Raw genomic sequence first — 19,576 nt, 5'->3', positions numbered from 1 at the left:
TCCCAAATTCAGAAAAGGCATTTCAAAGTGTTGACTGATACTAGCCTAACCCACTTGCCTATTTTTTCCCCACTTTATTCATCAGTCCCCTGAATTAAAACTATCAGTGCAATGCAAATCTCAGTTCTGTGCTCGAGCCCATTCTGGAGAGGCACACAGCACTGCATGACTCCCGGACATGCCACTCTAGCCTACTCTATAACCCCAAGGCCTCAAAAGCTGGCCAGAATGATCCAGAATTAGTCTCTAGATAGCAGTCATTAACTATTCCACAAAGGAAGCCAAAGGGCATTTAATAAGACATTATAAAAGAACAGCCAGAACAGGCTTAGGTTACAAGGGTGCCAAGAACAAAATGAATGTCACTGACCTCTATGTTCTTTAAGCAGACTTCACACAAGCATTCCATTATTTGTGGTCACCATCTCCAGTGCCCAAGCAAAGGAGCTGAGCTGTGTTAACCGAGTACACCAGTCTCTGTGGCAGGCATATGATAACTAAGGTGGGTATCCTTCAATCCACAGGCTGAACTCACTCACAGTAGGGCACAAATAAATGGCTTCTAAGGATTAGAGTCCAGTTAGTCTCCACTAGACCATGCGCTCTCTCTTCTCCTTTACCACTGCCTCCCAGTAAAAAGAGCGCACAGAAAGGAAAATGGCCAGATTACCATAGTAAATACTTTCTAATTTTCAGTATGGGCCCACAGGCATGCTACTCAATAAAGGATTACACATTCTAAAAAATTTCCTGAGTAAATACCAATGAGTACCACCTATCTACAGATAGATGTAAGCTAATAAGGGTCCTATAACCAGCTAAGTACTTATAAACTAAAACGAAACAAGGCAGAAATATACACAGACAATTATTTAAGACCTTTATTAACAGGTGCTTGCAGTTTGTTAACTTTTTTGAAAAAATCAAGCTGTAAACTTTTATTACAAATTAAAAATGAGGTTCTTAAAAATCTCAACTTGACCAGATATGAAACAATTTAAAAACCTTTAAAGGTGTATTGAGAAAAACCAGGCTTTTTTTTTTTTTTTTTAAAAAACACGTTTGTCATTACCAAAAAGAGACGTCTTTAGGTAAAAATAATAAAAACCCCATATGCTGCATAGACAATGCAGATCGTTCTAGTTATCTGGTCAACAGGCAAAAAGCAAGCACTTAAGGTCTTCAGCTCCAATCTTTTGTTCATTTCTTATTGCTGGAATTTCGTATTCATTTCTTCTTGTTGGATGACTAAACTGTAAAAGAAAAAAAGTTTTTAAATTATCTTGCGCAGTTCACTGCAATTTTCTTTTAGTACACCAAACTGCTCCAGATTCAAATTAGCTAAGCAGGGAAGGCATTAACAAATCTCATACTGGTTTATTTTAACACAGCAATTCGTAACAGGGGTGGACCCTGCTGTGTAACAAGAATGGTTACTCCTAGGTTCTGGATGACCTTTTGACACTCAGAAAATAGTATAGAGGGGAAAAAAAGTTATCAGTGGCTGAAAATAATAATTCTAGAGCCAAATGCCTCCCAGAATCCAGTAAAAAGGGAATCCCTGAATTTTGGAATTGATGATACAATGCCAAAGTTGTCACTTTTCCCAAAGAGACCAACCATATTGGTCATTATCACCTAGGTTATTAATCCTAGTAGCTATCCCACTTATTTTTGAAAAATGAAAAATAATGCAATGTAATTAACATTACTTGTTAGGGTAAGGTTAGCAAGACTTTCCTCTGCTTACTGGTAAAATCATCCAAAAAGGTTGACAAAAGGCTCTCATATTCAAGATACAATGTAAAGCTAGGCCTCCAAGTGTCAGTGAGCCAAAGTATGGCTCTGATACACCCCATTACCAAAATGGGATATTCAGGTCATGTTATGATTAGTTTGGGTAGAAGACACTGTATGTTTAAGTGGCTTACCTTACCTGATGAACTGGGTTTTTTTCTCTTTCATTAATGGACACCACTCATGACTGCTCAGAGGCCAGAAGGCCATCTACGCTTACTTACCCGGATGATGGTAGAGATGGTAAGCCGGCATTTACTCAGCCCCGCCCTGCTCAGCCTCGGGAGCGGACGAATTCTCAGCTGGTGGATCGGCTGCTTTTGTCTCTTTGCCATCTTGTGGTTTAGGGTTTTCTGGGCGTCTGCGTCGGTAATTGAAGTTGCGGCGGTACCGACGTTGAGGTGGCTGCTGACCTTGGGTCTCATCTCCTTGATTTTCCTTATCTTCTTCATTGCCGTCCTCTCTGGGCTGTCTTTGGCGAGGAGGGCCCCTGGAATGAACATTGTGCAAACTTGCAATGATAAAACATTCTTTCTTTAACCTAGCCACCAGTATTAACACACCTGGCCTTTCTGTTTATCAAGTGGTCTGCAGGCAATTTAGCAAAATCAAAAGAGCAAATTTGGCTTTTATTTCACAAATTGAGTATGACTTGGGAAAAGGATTTGCAAGTATAAACTGGAAGATGAACGTTTAAAACTGGTTTTAATAGTCTCGTAAACTTACCCATAGTATAATCTATTACAAAGTTAGCCATGAAAGGACTAAAGGTGGTACAACACTATCAACACCTTGATGTCATTTAAAAACACGGGCTTTAAGGTAACCAGGTTTGGGAACAAGTGCTAACTAACCTTTACAGATGAACACTTGCTAAAAAGGCAGGAAGTCAAAACCAGAGAAAAGATGCTCTCTTCATATAAATAAAAGTATACAGCAACCATTAGTCACTGGGAAAGGCAAATCAAAACCACTTCTTACCCACTAGGATAGCTGTAATCCAAAGGCTGAAAAATAACCATGTTGGGGTGGATGTGAAGAAACAAACCCTCAATACATTGCTGGTGGGCATATAAAATGGTGCAGCAGCTTTGCAAAACAGCTTGGCAACAAATGTCAAAGAGTTACTATATGACCCAGCGGTTCTACTCCTGGGTCTATAGCCAAAACAGTGTCCATCATGTGATTACTGTATTATTCACAACAAAAAAAGAAAACAACCCAAATGCCCATCAACTGGTTAATGAAGAACAAAATGTGATATTCATACAATAGAACATGACTTGGTCATAAAAAGAAATCAAGTACTGATACATGCAACAACATGGATGACCTTAAAAATATGTGAATTGAAGGCTAGACACAGAAATACCCGAAAGAGGCAAATCCAGAGACAGGGAAAGCAGATCAGTGGTAGCCAAGGGCTGGGGCAGAGGGCAATGGAGAGTGACTATTAATGAATACAGGACTTTGTGGGTGGTGGACTGGGGAAAGCGTGGCGGTGATGAAAATGTCTGGAATTAGACGGTGGTAATGGCTGCATAACTTTGTGAATATACTAAATACCACTCAGTTGCATGCTTTAAATGAACACCAAGATTAGTATCATCCTTTTATACCTATTATAGGTCATAATAAGCTCTAATTTCCTATTTAGATCTGTACATTACATTTTTCACCTCTAACCCCTCCAATCTCCCACCTACCTCTCCCAACCCCCCCACCCCTTCTCCTGAAACTGTTTCCCCACATTTTGTGAACTCATGACCAGTCTTCGGCAAAACTGCCTTGTCTTTCCCCTGTAGCCTTCAAGTGGTGGCTGTCCCACCCCTATCACTGCGGCTTCTAAAGTGAATTCTAAAACCCCAAGCTTTCCAATCTTATGTTATGCCATATTCCATTTACTACACTTTTCCTGTTGTAATTATCATGACAGTCCCAAATAATATGGGCTTTTAGATTCTTTACTTCCCATCCAATTCTTGTTTGCTACCTAGGTTTTCTCAACTTCAAGCATTCCACTCTCTAATCACCCCTTACTTATTTTCCTGGTTTATTCCAGGTGTCTTGTTCTCCCACTCTATTTCCACTAGGACCTATAATCCAATGATCCTATCACTCATTCTGTCACTTACTCTTCCTTAATCTGTTTCTCCCCTCTTTCTCCAAGTATAAAGTCCACCATTAATCATTATAACTAATCGCAAACTCAGTCATCTTTGTGTAGACAAATGCTGAACGAATCTAACTCTCTGCCTAATCTGAGGCTGCTGCTCAAAATGGCTGGAAAAGTACAACCATGTTGGGTGGACCCACTTTAAGTTTGTGAACACTATTATTTGATTTCCCCTGTCTATTTCTCTTCTAGAGATAATTTCACATCTTTGTCCCAAACTCCCCAAACCTCTCTCACCCGTCTCTCCTTTTGACTTCACTAACACACCCGGGCCCATATACTCTGGCTTCTTACACGTGCAATGCCCATGGTTCCTAGCAAAAGACCAACCCACTATTTGTGGACCATACCCTATCCTAACTGAAGACAGTTCCAGCAGTTACTTCCCTAACAACTGTCCTCTTTTACTACATTTTCCAGCCTACAAATATGTTTATTTGTCAAACAAAAAAATCCTTTCTTGATGACACATTTCCCTTTATTGCCACCTCATCTGTCTCCTTCTCAGCAAAACTCCTGCTATAATAGGTCTCAGATTTCTTACAATTTGCTCTTGGATCTACATCAATCAGAATTTCACCCCATGGATTATAAGTAGCATGTGTCATTTACTACTTTGAACAAAAAATTCCTGGCTAAACAGTTTGGACAGCCCTGCATTCGTTGAGATAAACTATAAACTTTAAGGCAAATCAATCTATCTACCTTATCTATCTCACCACAGCAATTATCTGGCACTGTAATACTAGTCTATTCATTCAAATGAGACCATTTAGTCTAACTTAAACCAAAAGGCAAACAGTAAAACAGAAGCACTTGACAACAAAAATTCATTTGCTATTTTTAAGAACACCAATGAAACTAGGTAGAAAATTTAAGCAGCTCTACAATGTAAGAAAGAGTAGACCAAGGATTCTGCCCTTGGAATTTAAATGGATAGACTGCCATGAAAGCCTATTTTAGACCATTTATCACATTACAGATAAACATTATCACTATTTAAAAACATATTGTTATTATTTGCAGTATTTCAACAAGGTATCTATGTCTAGGTTTAAAATAGTATACTACCTGTTAGTTTTAGGGATCACATCTGGAGACCCAATGCTCTAAAACCCTTAAAAGAAATAACTGCTACACCAGTCAATCCTAACACTGTGGGACCGGGAACACTGTCTCAGTGTGCTACATATATGTATAAACGTGTCTGGCTCATGGAGCTCTTCCCTAATTACTCTTTACTCTAATAATTAAATACCTTCTGTTAAAAAGATATGCTTACCTTTTACCTTTCTCCCTCCCAATGAACCAGGTCTTACAGTTATAATACAATGCGGTTTAAACTACTATTCTTACCTGTTAAAGGACAGAAAATGTGTAATTCCATACCCTCATTAGAGAAAAACAACAACAAAACCAACTGCATAAAGTAGACCACATCTATAAAGGTGTTTTTAACCAGTGCCAGCAAAGATGCAAAGAACACATTCTCAAAGATAACTGACTTCAGGTTCACCTCTTAGGCATCTGATGAAAGAAAATGTGAAGTGTTAACAGATAAATGACTGAAAAAGCCTGCAGAAGAAGCATGATACTGCTGAGTCCTAATACATGCTTGAGAAATTTTAAAATACAAACCATACCTGCGGAATCGTGGTCTATAACCCCGATACATATTCTGTCTCACTGGTCTACCTTGTTCTCCTGCACCCTGGTTGTCAGCACCCTGAAAAGGCAATGGAAATCAAGCCAATGTGGACCAGTAAAAACCCAACCAGACAGAAGTCTGAATACCACAGCAGTTAAAAATAAATAAAATCACATTTACCTCCATCACTTCTCCCTGCACAGGAGGGTTGGAATACTGTGGTCGACGCCCGTAGGGTCTCCGCATGTAGTAAGGTGGGAACCTTCGCCTGCGGTAGGGCCGGCGCTGTTGGGCCTGGCCTTCAGGAGCACTCTCCGATCCCTCATTCTTTTCCCCACTCTCACTATTCTGGTAATTCTGCTGGTAATTGCGTGGAGGACCCCTGCGACGTGGATAGCGTCTATAATGGTTACGGTCTGCTGCGTATTTACTGCCTTGTACTGGAACTCCACCAGGGCCTGTAACATTTGCTGCCTCCGCACCCTACAAAAGCCATCATATATTGATAGTGACGATGGAATTAAGTACACTTAACAAAACTTACACAAAGCAAATAAAAAAGGGTCTCTGTGGCCAGGGGTGCATAGAAATGATTAAATATTAGTTCCTCACTGTTCTGAAGAGATAGCCCTCTAACTGCAGCCAGCACATTAGGATTGATGCACCTGTGTTCAAGTGGTCACCTGACCCATCCATCCACATTAGAGCCACCATCCTAATGGATGAGATCTCCAAAATATTTCCATACTGAAGTCAAACCTTTACACAAAAAGCATCCTCACCTTTTCTCCTTCAACAACATCAAACTCCACAGTCTCTCCATCTCCTACACTGCGAAGGTACTTCCTGGGGTTATTCTTCTTTATGGCAGTCTAGTAATATCACATTCCAAAAATAGATTAACAGGGGAGAATAATGTGCTTTTTCATTTAAAATGTACCAGAGTCAACAATATTTTAGCTTGGATATACACTTAAAATTAGCTTTAAATAAGACCAAACCATCAATAAATTTAGGAAAACAGGGACCAATGCTACCCCCAACCTCAACCAAAATACTCCAATCTTACAAGGCCCCAGCATTTTACCACTATTTTCCAAACTAAAACAAGTAATTTAACACTCAAGACAGACACTATATAGATATATATTTTAAAATGCTTTTTGAAAAAGCATTATATGTAGCTTTGAACAAAATGAGGATATCCATCTATCCCCAAAGACTGCACTTAATAGTAGAAGCTAGCCCCACACAGGGCCAGTTTAGATGACAGGCGAGTTTAGTTTTGCATGCTTCAAAGTTGACCAAACCAACTTTGTCCCTGTGTTACCATATCAAACTCAATTACAAATGTCAACCAAAATCCCTTCCAACCTGACTGTGGTAATACTTCGATGGAAATGCAATTCACGTGAATTAACTATGCCACTTTTAATATTCCGACTGCCTGGGACAGTTTGTTATTACCTCCCCAGAATACATTAAATCTCACATTGTTACTTGTTCTCCAGACTTCTACGACAAAGTTAAAGGGGAAGAATAATATCTCACGTTTGTAGTACTTCCATAAAGTTCTTCCACACATTACCCACTCAATCTCATTATGACAGATGATGTGAGGTGTTATTATTCCTCTTTTAAGGTAATAAACAGGATTTAAAGTTAGGTGACTTGCCCAAGGTCACACAGTTAATAAGTGGCAGAGTATGGACTTTTCTAAATCCAGGCCTCTTGGGACTCCAAATCTCATGTTCATTCTACTACATCACAGCGGTATCCATTACAGGATCACTCATGCATTTCCATTCCAGAGGAGGCAGGACAACCAACAAATCTGAAGCCAATTAAGCTAAGTTGCCCAGAACTGCAGTCTCCTTGATACACCACCAAGACCTGAGCAGCCAAAGTCCTAAGAAACAACTAAATGTTGAAACCACCTCCAAAATAAAGAGGAAAGCATATTGGTGACACCTTGTGGGTTGGTACAAGCGGGTGATATGCATTCAGCCAAATAATTGATCTCATCTGTCATCTAAACTGTCACAAAGTTTTCATACCTTTCATATAACTCAATTATCTGCAGTCATAGGGGATAGCAGAAGTATGGGTAATTAAAATCCCAAACTCTTATTTTGGTCAGCATTTTCAATGCCCTCCCCAATCTTCCCAAACCCTTTACTGTTGCTGACAGGTAGCAAGACTGGCAAGCTTGCTGTCTCGTGCACCTAATTCTGCAAATTCCTTTGAACATGCAAAAGGGAAGTAAGGAACAGGTTAAGTGTTTGTATTCAATTTTATAAAATGAACATTTGTTTTAATATAACACTTTGCCTGAGCAGTCCTGTATTTGTTTAGAATTTAAAAGTTTCCATGCTTATGTTTGACCCTGTGATTACTGGACAGGGTTTTCGATGTATCTAGAAATTGATCTGGCTTCCCCCTTGATTGCCACTGAGTGCTGTACAGGACACTTCAGAGAGCTACAAAACACCAACCTAAGACAGCCCTTCCTATGAAGTATGCTGCCAGCCAAACTCATACCTCCCTGAATAAAGGCGTGAGTGTAGACTGACTTTGTCTTTTGATGTCTACATTACAGTATAGTGGTTAAAAAGTTCTTAGAGTGATTTTCAATACAAGTTGACAATATTTCAACAGTCTTAGTAAAAAAAAAAAACAAAACTGCAGAGTACATAAAAGTACACATTTATAAACATTTTTCCTACCTACTGCATTCCTATGAGGATAATTAAGTCCAGTGGGGCCTATGATATACTTAAGGTTGAAATATTAGTGTTCATTTGGCAGTGGCTTACTTTAACAATAAACTCCTTAATGTTTAAGCATTTTCCAAAATAATTTCCTTAAATGGTACTTGAGGGGGAAGTTCAGCATGTAGCACCTATCCTGTTGTAACAGAAAGACCTATGCTACGTTTGCCAGTTTTTCAACATTCATTTCAAATTAATGTATTTTGCAGCTTTGGCCAATTTCTCCCAGGATTACTGTTATTTGTCCTTACCAGAGGTAATTCTAACAGCATCTTGTCAAAGTTTCTGTGTATCTATAGCAACGGTATTAGTTCAAGTTTAGATTAATGGAGGTTTTCAGTTCATCTGCAATTAGGCTTCAAAATTTAGTGTAATGAGTAGAGCAGATTCAACACTTAAAAAAGCTATAGCTATTAACAAAATACCAATGTGAAACACCTATTTTAATTAAGTGAACTGCCAACATAATGTTTCAATCTATACATTTAAGCTGTACTACCCCTCTTCCTGTGGGAACTAAATTGTTTGGTGACTGGACTTAACCTTTTTGCAAGGAACAGTAGTTGACAAGATATCCACCCTTTTCTTCCCACAAGCCTTGAGCCAGAAGTGTAAATATCCACAGGAGCACTCACCTGGTGTACAAATACATCTTCCTTGGTGTCATTCCTACAAGATAGAACCAAGTTGAACAAGTTATAAAATTGAACACTACATTTCATGTTGCCAAAGATTAAAAATACACTTGGTCCTTTGTGCACTCCCCTCCCCTTTTTAGAGACTTTCTCGGCTGCCAACCAGCCATTAGGAAATTAAGAAACAGAACAAAAACACAACTAGTAAGCCACAACGGTTTTGCTAATAAATCTCACTATCTACCTTAGAAGCATTAAAGACTAATAAAGTGTGACCTACTAAGCCATTAAGAGGATAGAAGTGACTAGCAACATATATTCTGTCACTCCTCATCCTACTAAACAGTGTTCCTGCATAACCCACTCCTACCTCTAAGAGCATGGTTACTAACTTAAGTAGGAGAGATCATGAACATATTCTCTTCCATTAATTACTAGCTTCCTTCTCACTTCATCCTCAATCATTTCCTTTTTACCATTTCCAATTCCCAACTTTCCTTGAGGATCATAAAGATGACCACAGAATGTACAATACCAGGAATGAGCCCTAAATGTAAACTATGGACTTTGGATAATAATGATGTGTCTACGTAGATTTATCAATTGTAACAAATGTATCCCTTTGGTACAGTATAGTGGGGGAAGTCATGGGTGCAATGTGTAGGCCTGGGGTATATGGGAACTATGTATTTTCTGCTCAACTTCGCCATGAATCTAAACTGCTCTTAAAAATAAAGTACTGATTAAAATAGAGAGACAAGATCACAATGAAGTACAAATATGAACACCACCAATACTGACATCATTCACACGGCAAGCATTGTTTGTGCTGGAGAACTAAGGCGGTAAAGATGAATGAAACTTTTTACTAGCACACACAACCCCCTTTTTTACTTCATATGACACCATTTTACACCAATCTTTAGTCTGTTCCTAAAGAAATATGGTTGAAATATTTGCTTCAGGACTTTACAAGTAGCTATTAAAGGAGGCAACATTTGCCCTAAGTCTTAAAGGAGTTTACTGGAAAATGAGAAAGATGTTCCAGGTGGAGAGGTCATGGACATGGGTAAAACCAACAATGAGCAAATTAAGTGCAAGTTGGGTTCAAACTAGCTGGAGAATATGGCTAGGGCTGTGGCTGTGTGGAAGGGTGAATATGGGCTAAATCATCATGTAGGTAGAGAAGCCAGTAAACGCTTTTATGTAGTGGACATATAAATTATTGGATAAATTAGAACACGATAAATTATTCGGTGTTAAAAAGTGGTTGCTATTACGAAAAGTTTGAAGCCAAGAGGAGACCTGGTAGTTATAAAAGCTACACCAGAAGTCCAGACTAGGACTGATGGAGGCCTGGACTAAGGGGCTGTGTATGAGGGAGTAGACTTGAGATATCGTTCTTGAATTAATATGGGAAAAACTCTGTGGATGAATGGAGGCTAGAAGTCAGGGGGCACTGGTGAATGATCTGAATTTTTAGCTTAGAGATTGCAGGTCACGGTGATGATACTATGAACAAAAAGAAGCACTGGAGGAGCAACAACATTTCTAGACCTTTATTGATTTACCCTTACCCTATTGTCTTTAGGTCAGAGTTGAGAGAGGACTCAATAATAGTTCTAGTGTTTAATGACAAAAGGAACAAAGGTTACAATGAACTAGCCTGACTGGTTTACTGACTATTGGCTCCTTGCTGATCCATGGAGCAATGTATGCACCAAAGAATCCATATAGCTCGGATTATCATAACATGAGGACATTTAATTTATGGAAACAGGATTACACACACACACAGCTACCCAAAGCAGGCGAGTGAAAACTGACCTTATAAGCTAGTTGAGTATTAGGAACACCTAGGTATTAATGGTTGCTCATAATGTCCACCTGTCAAATAGGTCCACATACATCACATAAACAGTTCCATAGCCACCACTAATTAGCTTTCATCTCCAACACGATTGAATTTCAAGCTCTAAGGTTGTTCCAAAGACAGGGGGCACTACTTCCATTAAAGGGAGTGAAGGGTATAAGACTTGCCAGATGACTAGGTAAAGGATATCTGGTATTGGACTTCCATGTAAGTAAATTAATTGAGTTCTGAATATAGTATTTTACAGTTTTAATATGCATTAAAATTTCCTAAAAAATGCAGCTTTCAAGAGAGGGATTTTTCATTACTGACAGTGTCACCCATGTATCTGGGTAGCCAATACAACATTTTTTTCTAATATAGTTGCAAATAGACATTTATAGATGGAAAACATTATACACCCCAATAAAAAGAAGTAAAAGCAGTTATCTACGAATTTTACTTCAGGGCTGTAAAAGGAGTATTAAAAAAATTCACCAAAACTACTTCTCCAGTCAGGACAATCTTAAAGATAGTACAAGACAGGTAGTACATACAAGATAAATCATCTCTTGGAAAACAGCTTAGGGAGAGGTTTTCTGGGTACAGAGCTATGTGGAAACCAATATATGTTCACTAATGATGTCTTGCCAGACAAGGTGATACTCATTTATTTTGTTGTCACTAAACCAGTCTATAAGAGAATATATCATGGTCAAAAGATATATAGATCTTAGGGGACTTCCCTGGTGGTAAAGTGGTTAAGAATCCGCCTGCCAATGCAGGGGACACGGGTTCGAGCCCTGGTCCGGGAAGATCCCACATGCTGCGGAGTAACATAGCCCGTGCACCACAACTATTGAGCCTGAGCTCTAGACCCTGTGAGCCACAACTACTGAAGCCCGCAAGCCTAGAAGCCCATGCGCCGCAACAAGAGAAGCCACTGCAATGAGAAGCCCATGCACCGCAACAAAAAGTAGCCCCCGTTTGCCACAACTAGAGAAAGCCTGTGCGCAGCAATGAAGACCCAATGCAGCCAAAAAAAAAAGTATGTAGATTTTAGGGAAAAACTTGAGAGATCAAAAAATGTAGTTTTAGCCAAGCCATAATACTACAGTATGAATGCAATAAATCAATCTAGTTGCAACTTGTTAAAGGACTACCAAGAAGTTCAGGGCACTACCAATAGGAAACCTGATTTTTACTCCTCATTCTACTATTAACACCTGTGTAACCTTGGAAAGCTGTCCCCTCCTAACTGGATCTTTTTCTTCACCCACAAAAGGGGAAAAGCTTAGACACCTAAGAGCTTATGCTGCAGAGGGTTTACGTTCCAGATACTGTGCCAAGCGCTTTAACTCTTTAGATCATACCAATCCCAAGGTAGGTGCTTTTATATTAACCCCCCGTTCTACAAATTAGGAAAATGAAGTATGCGGTCATCTGCTTAGACTGGTAGAATTTGATTCCACAGGCCCTGTGCTTTATCATGTTGAGAACTCAAAAAGGACCAGTTTGGAAATCTTTACATATTTCAGCTGTAGAAGCAGATAACAGCATATGGTTTCTCCAATTTTGGGAGAGGACAACAATGAATAACAAGCATCCCTACATCCTCACCTGTAGTACACAAAGTTATTCGTATAATTAGACCAAGGTTCTGCTGCACGTTGCCCCCTCACTTCCCTCAACACTTAAAAAATGTAAAAACCATTCTTTGCTCACCAGCCAGATAAAACCAGTTCTGAGAGGGTTTCTTGACTCCTGATCTATAGTAATACTGGAAAAAAGGCGTGTCATGGCTACTAGAGATCTTACTGAAGAGGGAAAAGCAGCAATTGAAGATGACCAAAATGGCTCATCAAGAAGCATGTTTTAACCTTTAACTATTTATTAATGCAATGAGGAGAGAATGGAGGCATCACCAGCACTGCCTCTTACCTCCTGAGAACCAAGAGGCACACTTCTGCCTTTACCATACTTTACTGAGGGTGGAAGGTTAGACACAAGCAAAAGTATGAGCTCCAACCCCATGGAGCCAAGTCACTGAAAACACAAGCTGCCATTCTTCTGTCTAGCACTTAGCATACTGCAGGAACATGGTAGGTGCTCAATTTTAAAGTATCTATTGAGTGTCTACTATTCATTAACATTAGCCAGCTCTAATCTACCACAAGCCACTGGGCTGATGATGAAAGGATAGCAAGCCCAAAGGCCTCATTCAATTCTTTAATACTGTTGGGTATTTACTTGTGCTAGTTAGCTATCTGGGCATTGTGCTAAGCACAAGAAATAAAAATAAGATGTGGCCTATCCTCAAGGATTTCTATCTAGAAGGCCACCACTATTCAACCCAAGGCAGCAGCTGAATTACCAAATATGGTTTTCTACATATTATAGTATGTTAAGTCATACTAATCAGAGAGGAAGGAGGAGAGAGGGGCAAGGTGGGATATAGAACACAATGGTTAAGAGCTCCTTACCAGAACCACTGGAGCCAAGGTTGGAATCCTGGCTATCCCCATTACTAACTACATAATCTTGGGCAAAGTGCCTTATTTGTAAAGCCAAATATCTAAGTTTGTTTTCTAGTAGCCATGATAAAAAGTAAAGACAAGTAAAACTAATTTGATCATTTCAACATACATGGTCAACATAAAATACTGAAGTATCTTACATTCAGTTTCTCAGATGCTTAATAGCCACATGTACCTACTACTGTATTGGACAGCATAGACTTAAAGTGTTCCAACAGTGTCATTCCATGTATCACACACCAGCCCTCCCATTCTCCTGCAGTCAAGTGTACTCTTTTTGCTGTATTCTTCTACTCCACCTCTTGGTATTAATAGATCATTATTTACAACTGAAAGTTTTTTAATGAAAACATACTTTTCTCACCTATCTAGAAATATAATATTGTTCTCATTCAGCAAATAACACAGTAGTGACTTCAAGGAAAAAGAAATCACACAGATAGCAAGACACTGAAGAAAAAAAGGGAAGACCATTTTAAGTTAAGAGAATGCCAAAGAAAAAGAAATCCTGCAGGGATCTAAAGAAAATGGAACTCTCTTCAAAGTTCCTAATATAGCACAATGAAGGTATGTCTTTTTATGCCTCCACCCCCTTCCACCCCACCCCATCCCTCCCTTAGCACACCACCAAATCTTCAAGCCTTCCCTAGTGCCACAACATTTACTCATTTAGGTTACAGACTACCTATGATTTCTTGGTTCTTACTGTGCGATCAAGTTATTATCAGTTTGACTTTAACAGCCCAAGAGACTTGGCAATCACCTTTCCACAGGTCTATAAAGTTAAAATTAACAGGGTTTGTAGGGTCACAGACCGTTGTATATTTTTCTCTTTTTTAACAACACTTAAAAAGGCAAAACCTGTTCTTGGTTCACAGACCATATAAAAACAGAATGGGTTTAAAGATAAAGATCTAGGGCTTCCCTGGTGGTGTGGTGATTGAGAATCTGCCAATGCAGGGGACACGGGTTCGAGCCCTGGTCTGGGAAGATCCCACATGCCGCGGAGCGGCTGGGCCTGTGAGCCACAACTACTGAGCCTGCACGACTGGAGGCTGTGCTCCGCAACAAGAGAGGCCGCGATCGTGAGAGGCCCGCGCACCGCGATGAAGAGTGGCCCCCGCTTGCCACAACTAGAGAAAGCCCTTGCACAGAAACGAAGATCCAACACAGCCAAAAATAAATAAAATTAAAAAAAAAATGAAACTTAAAAAAAAAGGATAAAGATCTAATACTCTTTTAATTCCTTAATTGCCTCCCAATATTAGGTATTAAGCAAGTCCTTTACTTCGTAAAGACAATCTGCACACTGGACTAGAACTATATTACAGCAATCCCTAACTATACGAAAATAGGCAGTGAAAAGCAGAAAGCTTTTCAAATCTGGGGAACTAGTAGCATACAGCTCTAGTGACAAGCTAGAGATCATTTAAGAAGAACCTTTCAATGGCCAAGAATAACCCCTGCCCCCATTATCTGTAACCATGTAGAAACAACCAAACTGAAGACGACTAGGGTCTATTTTCATAGACAGCAATAACAGCAGTTAGCACACACAAACTCCAGTGTCAGAAAACAGAGTTCAAATCCTAGCTCTGCCACTTAGCAGCTACACTTCCGGGGCAAGTTTACTCAACCTCTCTGTGTTTCAGGATAGTACCTATTACCTGAAAGGTTGGATTAAATCCATTAGCTGATTTTAACCATTTACTACAGTTCCTAGCATAAATACTTGATAAACATTAGCTACTCTTATCACCACCATAATGAAGGATCAGTTATATACACATGGAATCCCCAATAGGTAGGCCCCCCGCAAAGGGAGACTAAACCTGACAGCCATGACTAAGTATTTTTTCTAAGGAGGGACAGCTACACCTTTCCCTGGCTTGGTTTATTAAACATCATCCTAGACCATGGGTAAAAAGTAATACACATAAATGCATATAGGAAGGGAAGTCAACAACAGGAGAGAACTAAGCCTGACAGACTGTGGTAAAAAGAGAATGTATGCCCCATTTACAGGTGGTAGTACTCATGACCAGCTGATTTTCATTTACATGGAACTAAAGACCCCAAAGCTAAAATACAGCTCTTAAAAAAAAGAAGATACTCTGGATCAGGTAGGCCACCAGTTTGTGATCTCTTCTCTGATTCTTTTTGCTCCATATACCTTGCCCAACCCTTACAATTCAGCATTTTAAGTACTCTGGATAACAGAAAAGTATTCCTATTCTGGTCACTATAAAAAGATGCATGTCCAATTGTAAAATAAATTGTTACTGATTCATGCCAATCTTTCATAAGTTTGGTGAGCATGGATTAATCCTCAACACCTGGAAGCAAAAGAGAAAATCAAGTTTCTAGATTTAAAAGCAGAGAATCAAACCCTGAAACCACTGACCCCATGGCATCCTTCTAATGCCATCTTCAATAGTCTTGAGTGAAGTTTCTCATTATAAAATGAAAAGTAATTTTGGGGGGTTAATAAACGCCTCCAGTCACATAATCCAATTATCTTTTGCAGACACAGCACACAAAGGAATAACAATGAATTCCTAGACTACATAGCCTAACAAAATAAAACCAAAAATTCTGCTGTGTTAAAATCTTTCTACTCTTATTTAGCACCTTTCATACAATGAAACCCTTTAAAAAATAATTCTAACAAGGCTATAACAATTATCGCAGGCAATAACATAGACTGAAATACATGTTTACAATAAAAATACATTTCTTTAAAGGAAAATTTTACATTAAAAATGTATTTCAATTATAAATACTTGAAGAACCTAGAATATATAATTCATAGAATTCCAAGGTTAAAATTAGAGCTACACCAATCATCCCAAACACTGCATCCTCTCCTTTATACAGAAACAGTACACGTGTGTGACACACACACTTTCTCTCTCAGGAGAGCCAGGTGCCTCCAGCCCCGAACCACCTGCTAGCTTCCAGAACTACAGTTCTTTAAGACATACATTTTCCATTAAGTAAGGTAAACCTCTCCTGAACTTACCTGTTGTTAGGTTTTACAGTGTCTTGTTCGAGTCTCTGAATCATTGAAACGACAAGTTTTAGAAATGTAAAGCACATCTGAACCAGTTAGTGTGACAAAATACTTGAGGTTAAGACAGTCCAAACAAAGGATCATCAAAAGCCAACTTACATTTAACTTGCCCTGTATGATGGCCAAATGAGTTGATCGCAAGTCAGAACAGAGAGATTCAAGGAATGGCATCTCACAGAATAAAAATTTAGAGTATATGAAGAACTACTTTTATCTTGGATTATCAACTGTTCACTTGAAAAATATCATAACCTAAGTCCACTTAACAAATGCAGCAAAACAAAAAACATATGCTACAATTTCTAAAGCACAAACTACTTAAAAGCCTGCAAATTACAGTCCCTCTTAATGTGCACACCAGTGATATCCTATCACATTGGGTCAAAGGTCAAAAGCAGTGTTCCTCAAGGTAAGGCCCACAAGCCATAATCACCTGGAATTCTCCTTAAAAATGTACCCCAGACCCAATGAATCCAAGCTGGGAAGAAAGAATTCAGGAACGTGCATTTTTACCCTTCCAAGGTAAGCACACTTAAATTTGAAAACCACTGGTTTAAAGGTGAGACCAATAAGGAGGATCAGAGTTAAGACTGAAATACTAATGGAAATGCTAACAAATTCAGAGATCACCTAAAAAGTGATCGAATACTGGCATCAAAGCATTCCCTTCCTTCCTTCCTCACTAGTAGCCCATTATCAAAAAACTGATGAAAACAATGTGGCCTTGGCCTGTCCCAAAGGCAGTCTGGAAAATTCCTAAAGTAATTTTGGAAGAGACAAAATGTTTCCCCACAACTGCAAACGTGGAAAACAAACCATCAAACACTTACAATCTCTTTTGCTCTGAATGCTTCCACAATACCTTATGGTTGAGTAACTAACGGTTTTTCATCAGCCAGTTGCGTGTCTAAGCTTAATCTTGACCATTTGGCTTCCTTTAATAGTGCCCATTTCAGAAACATTTGGTGTTACTTCTTATTCTTAAGTTCTTTCAAACGTCTAGTGTAAGTAAGGATGGAAGACAGAAAATGCTGAGATGACTGTATCACACGTGTAAGGCCAATACTGCTGTTAGCGTGCACAGTGCTCTGCACCCTGGTAACTGCACTACTAGCCTTGGCAGCCATCTTGGATATGATGCCTGGCTGACAAGGAGACCATGAAGAGCACTGTGAGTAAACTGCCGTTGTTACCATCACTATAGCTACAAACAACTCTAAGGATTAATCCTAAAGATGCAGTTTGTAGCTCTGCCTTCAAATACGAAGAATAATGTTACCGTGGACTAAGACCGCTCTAATAAGCTACAACCAAAGCTTTAGTAAGTACGATTTGGGGGCATGGAAGTAGGAGAAATAAAAATTGAGGAAAGGAAACGGGCCATTCATTTTCTTCCAGATGTTACAGTATGAGCAAATAAAAACAACTGTTGTCAAAACAGCCCTAACGTGAAATTTATCAGAGGCATTGTAAAACAGCATACAGTGGAACACTAAACAAAGGAATTATATCCTTAGTCAAAACGACATACTTGCATTATCAAATCACATTGTCTCTAAAGGGTAACAAGTTGTAAATAACCTACATAATTAGTGGCTCACATTTTCAAATACCAGTTTCAGTAACGTATAAAAGCTTGACAAGGATAAAAATGCGGTGGGCCTGAGCCTAACGGAATTATACCAGATCTTAGCTTTCTCAGTTTGCCGTAACTGGTAAGAGATGGCTCACTCCGCTTGCCTTTTAAATCGCTTTGTACCTTTCAAGTTAGCTTTAGATTAACATTTAGCTGCAAAACAAAGACAATCTCTAGATCCATTAATCCTTTCAAGTCACCAAGGAAAACAAAATCCCACTAACAATACACCAGAGGTGGCAACCTACACAAGCTCCAACAATCCCAAGTCCGCAAAGCCTACAGATGGGGCAGAGCATGCAAGAGACAGGACGAGGCTTCAGCGGCGGTCATCTCACCTGTTGATGAAACCATATCCGTTTCTTACATTGAACCATTTTACTGTTCCCAAAACCTTCGTTGCTGGAGAAAAACAAAAAAACCCCACAATTACGAGACATCCTTTTTTTTTTTTTTTTTTAAAACCGCCACGCATCAGCATCCGGTGGCTCCCGCGTTCCCCGGCGGCCACCTGACAGCCTTTCTCTCCAGGGCCCGCCGGCCAGCCGCGCGGTCCACGTGGGTGAGCCCACCGCTGCGGAAGCCCGGGGCGCGGGCCCGAGCTGGGTGTGCGCGGGGACCGCGGGCTGCGGGCGCTGCGGCGAGCACGTGAGAAAAGGGAAGCCGCCCAGCCCACTCCGGCCTGCGTAGGCGGCGCGCCGCGCCCTCCGAGTACACGCGGAAGGGAGCGGGTGGGGGACGGAACAACGGCGTGCGGGCCCGAGCGCACGCGGCCGGCGGGCGGGCAGGCGCCGAGGGGAGGGACCCCGCCGCACACGCGGTCGGCGGCGCGCGGCCGCCCAGGGGGAGGGGCGCGCGGCCGCGCGGGGTCTGCAGGGGGCGCGGGAGGCGGCGCAGGCGCGCCTCGGGCACGCGGACCGGGCGGGCCGGCGTCCGCGAGTGGGGGGGGGCTTGGGGGAGGGGTGGTCGCGCGCCGCCGAGTCGGTCCCCGCCGGCCGCGCGCCCGCCGGCTCGTCCCGCTTCGGGTAACGGTTCCGCCGCCAAGCTTCCCTCCCGCCCCACCCCCGTCCCCGTCCGGTCCTCACCGATGACCTTCTTGTCCCCGCCGGCAGGCGCCGCCGATGTGAGGCCACCCGGGCCGCCGCTCCCTGCGCCGCTGCCCGTCGTGCCGGGCTTGGTGTCGGCAGCGCTGAGGGCGGGGGCGGCGGGGGGGGCGGCGGGTGGCTGCTGGGTCTCGGCCTCGCTGCTCATGGTTGCGGTGATGGTGACTGGGGCCGGCTGCGGCAGCTGCGGCTCCTCCCGGGATGTGATGGTAACTAGGCCGGCGGCGGCGGTGGGGCTGCTCAGGGCTCTCTGGGGTCCGCTCTCCGCTCCCGCTACCGATCGAACTAGCGAGAATGGCGGGACGGGCGGGATAAGCCCGGCGATCGACCCGCCCCAAGGATCGTTCA

General features: G+C 41.2%; 1 protein-coding gene across 2 annotated transcripts; it reads right to left on the bottom strand.

Annotated features, from left to right (window-relative positions):
- Positions 1-867: 867 nt before the first annotated feature.
- Positions 868-19,524, bottom strand: YBX1 (Y-box binding protein 1). 2 transcript variants are annotated; one of them, XM_057546092.1, is made up of 8 exons: positions 19,211-19,524; positions 18,464-18,527; positions 9,028-9,061; positions 6,404-6,493; positions 5,802-6,104; positions 5,617-5,699; positions 2,022-2,287; positions 868-1,253 (listed from the first exon to the last, which is right to left on the bottom strand). In XM_057546092.1, exons 1-7 carry the CDS (start codon positions 19,374-19,376, stop codon positions 2,053-2,055), a joined length of 975 nt encoding a protein of 324 aa, XP_057402075.1. In that variant the 5' UTR covers positions 19,377-19,524; the 3' UTR covers positions 868-1,253; positions 2,022-2,052. The 2 variants fall into 2 exon arrangements, with proteins under 2 accessions (XP_057402075.1, XP_057402078.1); XM_057546095.1 differs by lacking the exon at positions 6,404-6,493.
- Between the last annotated feature and the right edge of the window lie 52 nt (positions 19,525-19,576).

Source organism: Balaenoptera acutorostrata, chromosome 1, assembly GCF_949987535.1.
Source record: "Balaenoptera acutorostrata chromosome 1, mBalAcu1.1, whole genome shotgun sequence".
Classification (NCBI taxonomy): Eukaryota; Metazoa; Chordata; class Mammalia; order Artiodactyla; family Balaenopteridae; genus Balaenoptera; species Balaenoptera acutorostrata.
The sequence above is the reverse complement of the archived record's forward strand: the minus strand, read 5'-3'. Positions and strand labels throughout refer to the sequence as shown.